Source organism: Lycorma delicatula, chromosome 4, assembly GCF_047948215.1.
Source record: "Lycorma delicatula isolate Av1 chromosome 4, ASM4794821v1, whole genome shotgun sequence".
NCBI classification, from domain to species: domain Eukaryota; kingdom Metazoa; phylum Arthropoda; class Insecta; order Hemiptera; family Fulgoridae; genus Lycorma; species Lycorma delicatula.
Genome location: NC_134458.1, coordinates 59,575,346 through 59,591,530, shown reverse-complemented (window position 1 = coordinate 59,591,530; position 16,185 = coordinate 59,575,346). Strand labels below are relative to the sequence as shown.

General features: G+C 30.2%; 1 protein-coding gene across 1 annotated transcript in view; it reads right to left on the bottom strand.

Moving 5' to 3' along the window:
* drd (drop dead) overlaps positions 1-12,334 on the bottom strand; it is a 235,992-nt gene extending 223,658 nt beyond the window's left edge. Inside the window, exons 1-2 of the mRNA XM_075363058.1 lie at positions 11,346-12,334; positions 4,631-4,950 (exon numbers count right to left, since the gene is read on the bottom strand). Of these exons, the coding sequence (XP_075219173.1) occupies positions 4,631-4,652 (22 nt within the window). The 5' untranslated portion in view covers positions 4,653-4,950; positions 11,346-12,334. The remainder of the gene's footprint in view (positions 1-4,630; positions 4,951-11,345) is intronic.
* Positions 12,335-16,185: the final 3,851 nt, after the last annotated feature.

Here is a 16,185-nt window from a genome sequence, read left to right as displayed (position 1 = left end):
TCTAATCTACTCAATTTTCTAGCAGTCTCTTCGTCCGTTTGTACATCAGTAGAATCCTGTCTTTACAACTCATATTTCTTTTATTAATCCTTCTACCACCTTTCTAACAATAAAACTTCATTCCTGGACAATATCCTATCTTTCCAAATTCTTTTATAGAATAGGACTGGACGGTATCCTTAAAATTGTTATTTCCTTTTTTAATAGCGTTTAAGTTTCCTTCCTTTCTCTTTCACAGAACTGATGTGTCACTAAGTAGTTAGCAGTGGTCCTGGATACGTGACAGATCATTTGGCGACTGAATGGGGTGCATTAACTTGTTCCCTTGCTCGCTCACTGTCTGATCCAGACTGTCTTCTATACTCGTGTAAAGTTTCTGTGTAAAAGGTACCACTCAGTGTTGCTTTCTCTGAAAGCAACTCCTTTTAGTGATATTCATTAAAAAAAAGTAATTGATCTCTGAAATGAAGAGTGAAAAAGTCACTCACAGGACTGGATATTCACTGCAAATTTGATGTGCTTAGTATACTGGATTTACAGTAATGTAGTTGGTTCAGTGAAAAAGGAAAGAGGAAACCGCTTTACTCTTCCCATTCCCTTGTAGCCTAGCGCAAGATGCTTGTTTTACTTTAGAAAGGCTGTACCATTTTCAAGAGTGATTATTCTTCCATGTCAGGTCTCCTATAACTCTTTGGTTGTAACAACTGACAGACAATATCTATATTAATATAGTACCGATAAATGATTCCTTCTTAATTATTGCAGAGAATGAGCTATGCTAAACGATTATTTAAATAAGTTAAAAAACAATCAATAACTATTTGCAAAGAATAAAAATCTAAAACTAGGTCTGCATATCAGTTGTTAAACCAGTACAATTAGTAAATACAGAGTGATTAGTGAAGGTTAAAAAGAAACCATGTATAAAAGCATTAAAAGATTATAAGTAAAAAAAAAAAAAAAATTGTTCCATCGATGCTATAAGGAAATTAGTGGAGTTTCACATTTCATAGCAATATGAACTTCTAATATTTCATAACAGAAATAACATAAATTGTGATCACAATTTATCAGGCAAAACCCCACATTAACTGCAGGTGAACTACTAATTTGCTATAAAAATTTTATTTAGACTTTAAAGGTTACACTTCTATTTAATCCATCCATTTGCTCTATAATATTTATTAAAGGAAAAAAGAAATAAACTACCTGTATTTCTTATTATGACTTAATTTTAAGGTATATTATTATACAAATATATGTTACTGCTACGTGTCACTACACATTATATTATTATGTATTATTTTGTACTGTTGTATATCATCTTTGTCTTTCTACACTTAATAATGCCATATCAAATGAAATATCCTGAGCAGTACCATCCTGAAATATTTTACTACACAGTATCTTCATGCAGCTAATATTCCTCTGTAAATACAACAGCAATCGATACCGCCTAGAAATGAATAAAAGTAGTGATTGTTTTGATGTCCTTGATTACAGAATATTTTACGTTTAAAATCCTTTAATAAAATTCACTGTCAAAGAAAAAATTTGGTTTCTCCAGTGTGATTTTATTTGTTAACAATAAACGAAAATCCAAATGTGTGACCCAAGCCCACCTTTTAAGTTCTGTTCACAGAAGAAAAGCCTGACAGGAAGTTCTCTCAGTAGGTTTTATCATCCTGAGAATATAGTCCAATACATATTTAGAATTTTTATCTATATACTTATGTAAATATTCAATGAACAGAAAGCGTTATCATTCAGTAAACTAATGGTGTTAAACTTCTGCAAGAAAAAAGTTGATTAATAAACTGTCATGTAAATAAAAATATAAATTGAAAACTATTATAAAAAATGGAGTATGATGAATACTGACTGATGTTTAATATAGAATGAGTTAGGAGGTCGAATAATGATGCTACTGCTCTTCTAATGATAAACGAGTCCATTGGAACACTTTAAAATAAAAACAATTTAAATTTGAAAAATACTCTACTATTACCTGTATTACACCATCTCTATAAAAATTTGAAACTTATTAAACACATTAACCTTTTTAAAATGATTAAATGAAAAGAAAATTTTAAATTGCAGTCATGTTTCTATGGAGTAAGTTTTTTGTAACGAAGACACTTTACTCAAAAAATATTGTAGTGCCATAAACTATGAATTTTTAGTATGTTGTTCACCACCTTCTGTATTACACACTAGTTGAATAATTACTACAGAGTTATATTAATTTATTTCTAACTCAAAACCATGTCTTGGTTAAAACTGTTGGAGTTAAATTGATGTAGCAGCGATTATTTTAACAAACAAAATAATCAGAATAAAAAGAAAAACAAACTAATATCTGCTTCCTATTTTTGGTTAAATTTCTTACTACTAGTTTGAGTACATAATTAAATCAGTGAGGAGTATGTTACATTCAACAAGATTCAAAACAATAATTAACAAAATTTTTTTTTTTTCTTCAACCCCTTGGACCATTGTTAGGTATTGCTTAAGAGGATGAGATAAATGATTTGTACCGCATGTGAAAATGCCATATCTGACTGGGATTCGAAGCCTGGACCTCTGGATGAAATGCTGAGAAGCTACCACTTGCGCCACGGAGGCCGACTAACAAAAAAGATTAAATAAAGATCAACTCACTATTACTTCTAAAACAAAAGACACAAACAAAAGGGTCACTAGAAACCCCAAGTTTATTTTACTAATATTTAGCAAAAAAAACTTTATAAAAAAACACCATTAACCACTAAAAACAATTCAGAAAATTATTCAATATTCTGTTGCTATAGTATAAATAAAATTAAATTTAAAAAAAAGCAAAATTCATTTACTGATGTGCTGAAAAAAAATTACAGACCGCATTAATTCCATAATAACCTAATATAAATGTTTTATAACATATACACTGAAACGTTAAAAGCTAACTTAATGTAACAAATAGTGGTTTCCTTAAAATTTCAGAACGAACATTAAAAAAAAAAAACAAGACTAAAAATAAAATTAAAATTTGGCTAAAATTATACAACAAGCAGAATATTATACTGTTGCAAAAAGTCCCAAAAAATTTATTTTTATTTAAGTAATTTTTTTTTAGTATTTCTGAAACACAAGGAATAAAAAACTTTAGGATTTATATAATAATAGGAATTAAGATTCCTGTTTGTCATCAGAAATAATGTTGTGAAGTTTTTTTTTTGAAGTTTTCAAAAAAATTATGTTACTACTTCTTAATTTTTTTGTGTCACATATTTGTAACTTTACTGATACTAGTTAAAATATTTTATTTATACAGTATCTTCATGCAGCTGATATTCCTCTATAAACAACAATACTGATAGATACCCTTTTTGTGTCAGTAGAGATGTAAAACAGATATAATTTTGTGTCGTATGTGTTTTTTGTTGAATTACAAGAGGCCCATTATAAATATGTTACATAATCTTTCTACTTATGGAAGCTTATACTTGCCTACATCTTCAATAAAGAAGTTCTGGAAATCTTCATCATGACTATACATAAAGTGTGTGGATCAATCATTTTTATAGAATTTAAAGTGAATAATTCAGAGTCACTGAATACATTTATGATCATACTCAGCTATTCTACATTTTAGCAATTCCTGCTGTAAGACTTGAAAATTAAGAAAACTTTCTTGGTTCATTTCAGTAATGTCATACAGTTTTGAGACTGTTTAAATTACAAAATATCAACAAGATAGATCAAAAATATATTTAACTGTTTTGCTGTTTTCTCAATATGAGGGTGCACATTGTCATGGGTACATCAAAGTTAAAAAAAAGTTGATTAATAGTATGAATATTTAGGGTTTAAACTACATGCAACATCATTGTATACATATATGCGTTACAGTTCTGACGGCCACACCAATCAGAAAATAAACAGGTTTATAATCAGTGATTTATGCAAGTACTTCCAAGAGAGTATTGAAAATAAATCTAACTGCCTCCAAATTGAATATCAGTAATTTTCCCTCTTCAACCATCCATACATCATTTTTAAGTTTTCTAGCTGTTTACTTGCATGTGAAGAATTCATCTTACGCACTTTGTTCTCTTATTCTGATTTTTATAAGGGAAAACAATAGTTGTGTTTTTCTTTCCTAAGAATACAGAAGGGAAGATTAAATTCTGAATAAAATATTTGCCAGTATAGTCAAATCTTCTGATGAACTATTTGTGGTATAGCTTCTTCACATTGTGACTTATAAAACTGATACATTATTTCTACATTTAGATCTGATGTAAGAGATTGTTTAGAAGTGTCTTCATGTCTTAACAAAATAATGCAACAAAACAACTAGAAATGATTCAATATAATTTCAAATTATTCGTCCTGCTTTTCTGATACCACAACTATTGAACTGTGGTAACCTCTTCTATCCTTTTCATTTATTTTATTACTATCTGTTTTCTTTGTGGTAGTTGGTGTAAAATTTATCAAGTATTAAAAAATATACCCCTAACAACTTCACAGTGGTTTTTCAAAATGAAATATTGTTGGATGCTGTCATCTGAAATTTCTTATTCATGGCCTAACTCTATTCATAGCCTAAAACTTAATTATTAACACACTAAAAACTTTTCTTTACCTATTTTTGTAGATGGCTTCATTCCTAATTTGTTATTGTGATTTATTTTTCTCACCAATTGGATTTTTAGCTATCTCTACTGTGTCATTTGATTTTAAATGTAAAACAAACCATTTGTCTTGACTGACATGAACTTTAGGACCCAATATGTATTTTATATTGTCAATGATTGCAGATTCTATGTATCTTTCACTTCATTAATTTGCACCATGCAAATTATCTGTCAGCTGATAATAACACATCACCTTCCACTCCTGTAATGTTAATCAGTTGGTGATAATGTTTACAGCAGAAGTTTGGGCTCCAAAGAGATGAAGGCTCTGAAAACACACACAAAAGGAATATTGAATTTAATGAATAAAGAAATAAACTGCAAAATTTAAATCACATGACTGCCCATTAGAGAGTAAAGTTAGAGTACAATAGTAATCAGACTATTTACATAATTTGCATAGCATAAAAATGATTCAATTTTTCTTTAGTCTTCAATTATCATTATGCCTCTTGTTAGCTAAGTGTGGGCTCTTCTGCTTTAGAATGCTATTTTTATTATCAACAGAATAGATGGTAGCAAAGAATTCTGGTTCAAAAGATGCAACATTGCTGAATAATTTGGCTACAAAGAAGCTCATCATGCTATTCAGAATAATATGTCATCAAAATGACAGTGTTCTTGGTGCAAGGTAAAGGACAGGAGAGATTCTTCCTCCTTTGACAGTTCACATCAAATTGGCAATCAAATACAATTTTTACACCAGAGCTTCATTTGTATGCATTAGTACCCCCTTCAAAAAAATCCAAAGTAATAAATTTACAGAATGGATTTCTGAAGAGGTGCTTTCATCATTACGGGAAACTGGTCAATATTCAGCTGTCACGAAAGAGAATGAAACTCTTTATAAATCAACTAATTATTGACAACAAATTTCTAATTGAAATGAGAAGATAACTGCATGTAAATATGAAGTTGTATTGTCCTATAATTTGACTGATATCACATAAAATGTTATTGCAAAGCGTCTATGCAGTGAACTATTATGTATGTCGATGTTACATCAAATCAGTGATCAGAGTGAAGTGGCATTCACACAATGCTAACATCAGTCTTTGATGCCTTGAAATGACTTCAAAATCTTAATCCAAAACCACAAGAGCTTTATTGTAATAAATACATGCTTAATGATATTAATGCACATAATATGTTAAAAGATATATTAAAGCAGTCAAACATTTCATGTACGGCTAAATTCGACATTATTAAGTTATGGAATAAAATGGATGCTAACAATTTAGTTGAAGTAGTTAAAAGAATTTTAAGAGAAAGATAATGAATATATTTTTAAATTATCAATTAAACAGATAAATATAACTATACTTAATTATTTTTTTGTTTTTATTTTTGAGATGAGCCATAATTCTCCAAAAAACATGTTCCATGGCAGCTGATTCTGTCATATTAGAAAATGCAAAGAAAAATTTTGTTATGTTATTATTGTACAAACTCTTGTAAGGACATGAGGCACTATGTTCACTAGATGAGGTGCAACGTAGCCTCAGTGTAGATACTACAAGAGCATAACACCATATGCTTTTTAAAAGCTCTATTACATAAAACCACTTTCAATTACTTTCTTTTTGAAGTTTTATGGCCATCGACACCAATAGTTTATATGAAAAAATAAAATATTTATTTATTTTACAGCTACGGGAGATGAATTATAAAAAATGCATACATAATCAACTGTTATACAGTATTTCTAACAAAATAAATAAGTACACAAAAATGCCATTAATTAAAATAAAACCAAAAGTAATATAGATTTTGCCTATGTGAGCAATAAAAATTACTTTTGGTAGTCATAATTATCAGTCTTTATTTGCTAAAAATTAAATAAAATTCAATCTGAGATAAAACTCTAGTTAAAAAAAAAAACAATAAAATCACTTAAAATAATAAATATTATCTGTTAGAAAAGATTGGAAGTAAAAAATCAGTTAAAATCAAGAGCTAGTTTTATGGATGAGGAATATGAATAATTGCATTAGAAGAATAGAGGGTCGATTTTATTGTATTTCTGTATGGTCATTTCACAGTGTTTATGATGATAACATTAGGGCAGTACATGTTCTTCCTTCAAATCCATCTATAAATCGGCTACCCACCACAACAACATTAGGACATGAAAAATGTACACCAGCAATGTATTGGACCAATTGATTCAATGCCCTCAGTATTAATAATTATAACAAAACCATTGAAAGGATACAGAATTGTAGGGGTTATGAGGAAACTATTTCTTATAACTAACATTCCAAAAGACAATATTGGTGTTATCCCCTAAAGACAATATTGGTGTTTTACAGTAAGTAAAATGATATATATATAAACTGCATTGGTAAATTTTACATTACTCTGCCTGTCAGGTAGCAGCACAATACTCCATATAACAGTTGAAATAACCCTGTCATACACTTGTATAATTTCGGTATTCATTCCTTTGCTAAGTCAGCAATGTTTTTTCTGAATATAAACATTTGTTGTAGAGAATTATTTCATGTATAAGTCTTTTAAATAAGTGTAGGTGAAATCAATTGAAATTTTCCTAGATTTCAGTTTCCATGAATTAAAAATATCATGTTTGATACGTAAACTTTGAGAGTGAGTGATGAAGTAAGAGTGTTTAACCTGCTCACTCTGAAAATTTCTAATATAATTATCCTTAAATATTGTACTTTTGAAGCTACTACAGACTGACAAAAAAAAAAATTGAAATTGTATGCTTATGGTTTTGTTCATAAATTGAAAGAACCAAATCATGAAAAATGTTAACCTACTGATATTGGTTTTGATGAAAATGGAATTGAGAAGTTGAGTGATGTTTATTTTAGTGAGAAGAAATCATTTGCACGGCTCTGTGAACAGTCAAAACAATTAATTCATAACAATAAGACTGTCCATATTTCTCACTAACAAACTTTATAACATAAAATTATATATTTTGTGTTTGCAATCCACTGTTGTATGTAATAAATTTTTATAAAACTGTCGATAGTCAATCTTATTTGACTTATTCAACAGTTTATTGCACTGTTAGAGAAATATTAATGAGAATATTACTTTTAGCAAGATGCTAGTTGCACCTATCCATATACTTGCTAATGAAATAATTGTATTACAAACTTTTTTGTCATCATTTGATCTCAAAAAATTGCGGTTATTAAGATTACCAGATCTTACTTATCACCATACATATCTTTGAAATAAATGTAGTTTCTTCTAACAAACTGACATCTGTCCTTGAAAATGCTAAAAACAGAAAAACCTATCAAGTGGATGGGCACCTATAAATTAACATGCAAAGAATTTCTATTGTAATTTCAGATATTAGGATGAACTGTAAAAAAATACTGAAACTAGAATATATGAGACTTGACTCATTATTACAAATAACAAAACATTAGAGAAACTGGCTATGGGTCAGCATTGCTTGGCAACTGATTAAAAAAATTTATAAGAAACTAAGATAAAAAAAAAACTTATAATAAAATGGAAGTAGGTGGGAAATACTTTATTTTAAGAATAGGAAACCAGTAATAAAAGTTTAAAAATTTATTAAAATTTTTTATGAAGTTTTCCACCTAAATTACAATAAACAGTGTCATCTAAATTTTCTTTAACAGAAAAAAACATTCTGTATCCTTGAATACTATTATTTGTATTTTTTTAGATAAACCTCATCTTATTCAACCCTTTATTAGAAAACTGAAACAGGATTTGATAGACAGTCAAATGGGTAAGATAAGTGGCATACATTATATTGGAAGTTGATCTTGGACTTTCAACTTCAGCTGTCCGAAGTGATAATGCTCATTAAAGTTTTTACTTATTTTATTATTCTTTTATAGTAAATGTATACATAAATATTTATATGACAGAAGATAAAAATTATCCTTTGTAGTGTTTGTTTTGCAAAAAAAATTATACGTGTTTTATTAGAGCAAAGAATTGTCATGAAATTTCATATAAAACTTGGAAAAACTGCTATTGAAACTTATCTTTTATTAAAAAAAAAGTATATGGCAATGAATATTTATCATGTGCATGGGTTTTTGAGTGGTTTAAATGTTTCTAAGTTGACCAAGAAGATGAAGATGATGTTTGCCTGGGTTGCCTTTCCATGTCAAAAACAAAAAAAAATATTGAAAAAATTGGTATTCTGATCTGATCTGACCGTCGGTTAACTATTCTTTTCTTTATTCAAGGTCCTTGCTCAACTCCATAAAAAAATAAGAAAAAATGACCTGAATTGTGGAAGAACAAGTCATGGGTTTTTCATTAGAACAACGCATCGGCTCACAATGCATTGTCTGTCAAGACGTTTCTAGCCAAGCATAACATCCCAGTGTTAGACCAATCACCTTATTCACTTGACCTGGCATCATGTGACTTTCATCTGTTCCCCAAGGTCAAATCTGCATGAAAAGAAAAAAGATTTCAGACCGCTGAAGCTATGAAAGAAAAAGCAGCATGCGTCATGAAAGAGCTCAAAGAAGAAGACTTCCAGCACTGTTTCGAACACTGGAAAATTCACATGGAGCATTGTAGGGACAGAGGAGGGGTGTATATTAAGGCAATAATAACTAAATATGTATAAATTTAAAATAAAATGTTTTACAGTATTAATTTCGTTATTTAATAGCCACACCTCTTATATATATATATATATATACACACACACACACATATTTATATAGCCTATGACACTCCTGATAATGTAAGGATTCCAATGCAGATCATACATCTAAATTGATTCAGTCATTTAGCTACTACGGTGGAACAAACATACATACACCCTAAATACATTACACTCCTTTCTGGGCAGCCATGTAAAAAGGAACATTTGTCTTTTGTTATTTCTATGGTGCAGCACAAACCAACAAATCATTATGATAACTGCTATTTTTGTATATCACATGTCACTGGGTTTTCTTCAAAAAATAGAAGTAATATTGCCTACCCAAATATTCTGTTGGCTATAAGACCAATTCCTCATGGAGACAATTTACCTATTCTGACAGTCCCAGCCAGCTTCTTGACAAGAGATTTCAGATTCTGAAGAGGATTGTTCTAAGAATACTGCAGCACAAGCTTCAAGAGATGATGACTTCATACCAGAAAAATTAAATAGTGAACCACATCTCATTTCCCAAGTGGAAGTTAACGATTTGGTTCGCGAGCTGTATTTATCAAAACAGCAAGCAGAACTTCTAGCTGATGAAATATTTTGCTAAGAAAGATGTGCGATGTTCCTGTTGTGATATAGAAGGTTTATGTCTGCTCTGAATATTGCTTATAATGCTGATGATTGACAGTTATTCATAAAAAACAAGTTTAAAAGCAGTGCTACTGCATAATTCAAACAAGAATCCTTCTTTACCTGTAGCACATACTGCTAGAATGAAAGAGACATATAAATGTATGTCATTAATTTTGAAAGCAGACAATTATACACCTCACTTACAGAGTATCTACAGTGATCTCAAAATTATTGGTCTTCTCGGTCTGCAACGTGGCTTTACAAAGTATTGCTGTTTCTTATGTTTATGGTAAAATTTTGCAACAATTGAACCTTATGTGATTAAAGAGTGGCCAATAAGAGACACTTTTATTCCTGGACAAAACAATATTAAATAAGTTCCTTTAGTAAACGCTCAGAATATTTTTTTGGCACCTTTACATATAAAATTAGGGTTGATGAAGAATTTTGTCAAAGCACTGAATAAAGAAGGCGAAGGACTTAAATATTTAAGGCAATTGTTTATTAAATTAAATGATGCCACATTAAAAGAAGTAATATTCACTGGATCTGAAATTAGAAAATTACTCAATGGTGAAAATTTTGACAAAAAGCTGAATAACGTCGAGCTTGAGGCATGGACGACAGGGAGAATGTTTCCACCAAGATATATTGCAAATGGAACAGCATTACCAAGGCAAATGATACAAATCAATGATAAGTGACTTCTGTTCGTTTCTACAATGAGAGCACCCTACTGCACAGAAAAGGAAGAAGTAATTTATATTAATTCACCACCTCCAGTTTCAGGTATGTTTTATCTGTTATAGCTGTATTCTACTACGGTTTTTTTTTTATTTAAGAAGCATAACAAAATATGAATATTGAAATTAAATGCAATAAATTACAAAATCTACTACATTTATAAACTTGGTCACTTTCAAAATTTAATATTATTTAGCAATTCTGAAGGGTGTATAAGAAAAAGGTGTAGAGTGATTGAGAAAAACTGACTTGAATTTCAGATTCAGAGCACAAAATAGGACTTATTGGTGTTTCTGTTCCAAAGATTTGTAGACCAGTGTAATCATTGTACTATTATTTACGAACGTTTAATTTAATTACAGTTTTTATGTTTTATTAGTTATAATTCGTTATTACATAATTAGTATTAATAATTCAATAAAAAAAGATTGGAAAAACAAGAATTTTAATTTAGGTGTATTTTTAAACTAAAAAAATCTTAACTAGTGCTTGAACGTATATTGTATCTGTAATTACACTAAATTTGATGTAAACTATTATTGTACAATGTCTTTGTACAATATTTTTTTATTTAGAATTACCAGTATCTAAATTTTTTTTTGTACAACTGTTTTCAATAAATTTTATGTCTAGTTGCTGTTTAAGTTCACTACCTTCTCTGTCTTCATCCGAACAGTCACTACCAGTATCTAGATGATGATAAATTTATCCAACATTTTGTAGATTAGTGGTTCCATCTTCATATACTAACTTTCACCTTTTTGTATATGTTCACGATATAGTTTACAGTCATCCTCATTCATTTTTTCTCACCTAATTTTTTAATATCTGACATTGAAAATGTTGTGTTATTACTACCAAAATATCGTTTCAGAGCCATACCATCTCAATCAGATTTAAATCATCCCAATATAAATCTTACCATCCATCTTCCACCTTACCATCCCGGTAAGGTGGATGTTGCAGAACCTGATGTCCATGTGTTTTTTTAAAGGGGGATTGTACACCTCAAATAAACAATAATTTTAACCTTATTCATGTACCTTCTTCTCAGCTTCTATAACAGACAGAGCCATGGGTTTTTTCTATCTACTTAAGAAAAATTATTAATTTTACAAAACGTTACGATTTTTATTGTATTTTTGAAAATTTTCTAAAACTGTACCATTTTTTCAAGTCTCTCACTTACAGTTTTTGAGAAAAAGTTACATGAGATTGAGAAATTTGGTTTCCTAGAAATAGCGTTTAAAGTTAGATTAACTATTCAGAAAAGTCTTGGTAGTTCACTTTAAAACAATCCTGCAACAGGTTTCTTGCTTCTATCTATAATAACATACGTAGTAGAATACTGACAGTTATTATTTTCAATATTAGAACTTCCTGAATTGTTCAATTTAAATTTAGACGATGGAATTCCACAATTATTCGGGTCAGTTACATCACTTTTATCGCCGGTCAAGTTCGGTTCTGTTATAACATTTGAAACTAATATTTTTATGTTCTTTTCCAAAAAATGTCCTTTTCTTAAATAATACTGAACTCCTGCCCATCAATTATACTTAATTTGTCAAGTGGTACATGAAACAATGGTTACAAAATATAACTTACAAATACATTAACTCAACACTACTAAACACGCATGAAAAACCTAACCTTGTAATCAAATCAAATGAATCATTGCCAACTAAAAACTAAAATTAAAGTCTGTAAAAAATTCAATACAAAAGCTAATTAAATTTTTATGAGTAATTGTGAAATAATAAATGACAAACGCATAAAAATAAATCTACAAACAAAAACTGAAATTCGAGTGAATGACATCATTTACTTAAAAACTTGTTAAAAATATTTCTAGTTAACATAGACATAATTTTGGTGGCATTTAAAAGAGGGAATTTTAAACTATATTATCCTGTTAAAAACCAAAATAATAATTTTTTAGTTTTTTCAGTACAATCCCCCTTAATAGTTCTTCAAAATGTTACTTTATTTATGAATTTCTATGTGATTTAATTATGTCATACAATTGTGGTTTTAGTATTGCTTTATTAAACGGAATATTGCTCTTTTCTAATCAATTATTCACGCCACTTTTCCTATCACTTGAATTCGGAAGCTTCTTTAGAGGTGAATTGTAGTATGGTGTATTGTCAATAACAATCACTTAAAAGGGGGAATCAGGAATTAAATTTTCAGATGCAGACTTCATGAAATTGTTATTGTTGCTGTCGTAATAGTCACTACTTTTTGAACTAGTTTTCCAAGTTAACATTTCATTCAGAATGAACCCCATTTCTCTTATAGTGCTGATTATGACTAACCTTTAACCTTTATTAACCAGCACTTTTACTGCTGCAGAACTGTCATATAACCATGGTTTTGTTGTCGAATGAGTTGTTAAAATATACAATTCGTCCAAATAAATAATCAAAGAATTTTCTTTTCTGCAATTGGTCATTCTTCTTATATTCTATCCTCTTCCATCAAATGTCTTCTATCTTAATAAAAAATTTCTTATTCTATATCAGTTTTGCAACACTTAAACACTAACTCTTTCAGGATAGCTGCTAGTGTAGTTGTAGAACTTTTAAATTGAATACTCTTTTAAAGTTCTTCACATAATTTATTTAATGTAGGCAGTTCATTATGTTTTGCATGAAACTATGTTAACTGTTCACCTGTTATTCACGCCTTAATCAAAACTGTCTTATTCACTAACTGGTTTTCAGCGTTGTTTATACTTTTTTATGTGCTGAAAGAGCATGATCGTAATTTAAATTTGAGATGATCCCAGTTTTCTTTTTGGAAATTTTGAATTTGTGATTTTGAAATCCCGCAAGCTGCACCAGCAGCAGTTCTTTCTTTACACTTTTGAATGCATATTAAATGTTCATCTTCTTATCTTTCTAACTTTATACAATAAATATCATTTTAAATTTGCTCAGTGCTTCAACCCGAAATCCGCCTACTATCTGCCACCCACAATCCTCCCACTGTTCGTCCAACCTCCTCCTGCTAACCACTCGTCGTCTTCCCACTAACTGCCTGCCATTTACCTCCCACTAACTGCCCGCCATCCTAACCTAAAGGTTCTGCTTTCTTTTTTGATAAATTCAGATTTTATAGAAGGTCATTAAGATACCCTTGTGTTAGTAAATGTGGTTCACCAGATGAACACTAAGCTTTATAGTTTGGATCAACCCTTGCATCATCATTATCTTCTGCCAAGTTTTTGTGTTGTTGATCTTCGCTAAGTATGTTATTTTGTGGTGGTTTAGGCACAGACAGTTTCGTTACTATGTGTGCGTGTGTGTGCAGCCCACCAGGCTGGTCTAGTGATTAATTCGTCAGTGCAAATCAGCTGATTTCAGAGTCGAGAGTTCTAAGGTTCAAATCCTAGTAAAGGCATTTACTTTTATACAGATTTGAATACTAGATCATAGATACTGGCGTTCTTAGGTGGTTAAGTTTCAATTAACCACAAATCTCAGAAATGGTCACCTGAGGCTGTAAAAGACTACACTTCATTTACACTCATACATATCATCCTCATTCATCCTCTGAAGTAATACCTTATGGTGGTTCCAAAAGACTAAACAGAGAAAAAAAAAGTCTTTTACTGTAAGCCACAGGTCTTATGGCAGATGGTAATTAGGGTACATCATAATGTGCTTTGATTTTGAACTAATGGTCACAATATTAGTGAGACAAATGTAACAATCAGTGGCATGATCTTTTGGTTCACATCAAATCATTAGAACAGCAAAGTTCATGTGCCGAGAACCCAATGACCAGCTTGTAAGGAGTCTGACACAAGTAGCACACAAATCTGAGTGGTCCAATATTTGTCTTGATCACCAACTTTGCAGCCAAAATAAAGATCATAACATTTTTTGATGAGAGGAGTAAAACTATGTTTCTGAAATTTAAATGTTATCACACCACAAATGTAGTAAAAGCTGTCTTGGGGGTTTAACAATTTCTACGAATTTTGCAAAATCATATAATATACAAACAACAAAAAATATTCAGTACACATTTTGAATTTAAAAGATGAAATATAAATTTAGAATACGTCGTAACTGAGAAACATCTACACTACACTATATCAGCACAAACACATGAAAGATGTATGGATGTCAACAGAGTGAACTCTGAACACAGACTGGCTATGGCTTGAACCAGTAACTCAGATGTAATCAAAACAGATGTTGTTTGTGACACCACTTTGACAAACAATGATAACTAGGTATGTAAGAAAGCCTTCTGACTTATTTTAGAATTGCACTATCCAGCAGTTATAACTAATTGTATTGTTCTATAAAATTGGAGAGCTTGTTCCATAACAAACTAATCATTTTTAAAAGCTTAATCAATACAATCTGTTTTCATTTATGTATTATAAATGCATAATTCCCATAAAGTATATCACACTTAACAGGGTGTAACTTGAAAACTAAGGATGAATAATGGAAAAATTTTGTTGACATTTTTGAATTCAATGGGAAAAGTACATATAGAAACGGTACATATCGGTTATGTCACAACCACGTACAATCATTGTTTAAATCAATATTTTAATCAAATTTCCCGCTAGTCTACTACTATAATCCACTGCAACTTCCTAACCTAATCCTTTTGTAACGCCATCTCGCTCTAGCACTTACAGGCAACGGATAACGGATGATTAAACACGCCTATGTCCAAAAGGTCATAACATGACCTTTTTGACATAGGCGATGTCGGTAGAACCCTGGCCTCAATAAAGAACTGCACGGCGTGGCGTTCTGTTCCGTTTTTGGTAACTGTCAAACGTTCATTTCGTATAGTGAAAATTAGAAGCATAAAACTCCAAACCGATCTAATTGAAGTGAAATATTAACTAGAATAAAAAGAAGAAGTATTTAAGAGATATCAGTTGAATGATAAGCGCTGCTGTCAATAGAGATAACAATTATCAAATCGTAATAATTGTTTCATTAATTTAAAAATGTAATGACATTTAAGTAAATAATATATAGCTAAGATGTAAATTGATTACTACTTACTGTTTGAACCCGTTGGATCGGAAAAATACGTGGTGGGCAGATAACCGATTAGAACCAAATTTTGTATTCCAGTGATATTTATTTATTTAAGTATAAACTCTTCGTTTTTGTGATGTATGTAGGAATATATATTTATATGTACGCTAAATACTGTTAAAGAAATTAAACAAAATGAAAATAAATTTTAATCGTGGAGAGAATTTTTTTGTATTTATGAAAATCGTTAAACACATTGTATTGTAGAATAATCGGTTTCTTAATGAGCCTAATGTTACGAGAAAAGAGTAATATAATACCCTGCACAGCGACTATCTGTCTCGTACAAGCAAGCTTTTGTTTTCAATGTAAGCTCTGTATATAAACATATTATTTTCGTAATAATGAACGATTGGTACTGGCATCCCATTACTAAAGTATTACACACTCGCAAACAACCTGTTCTTAT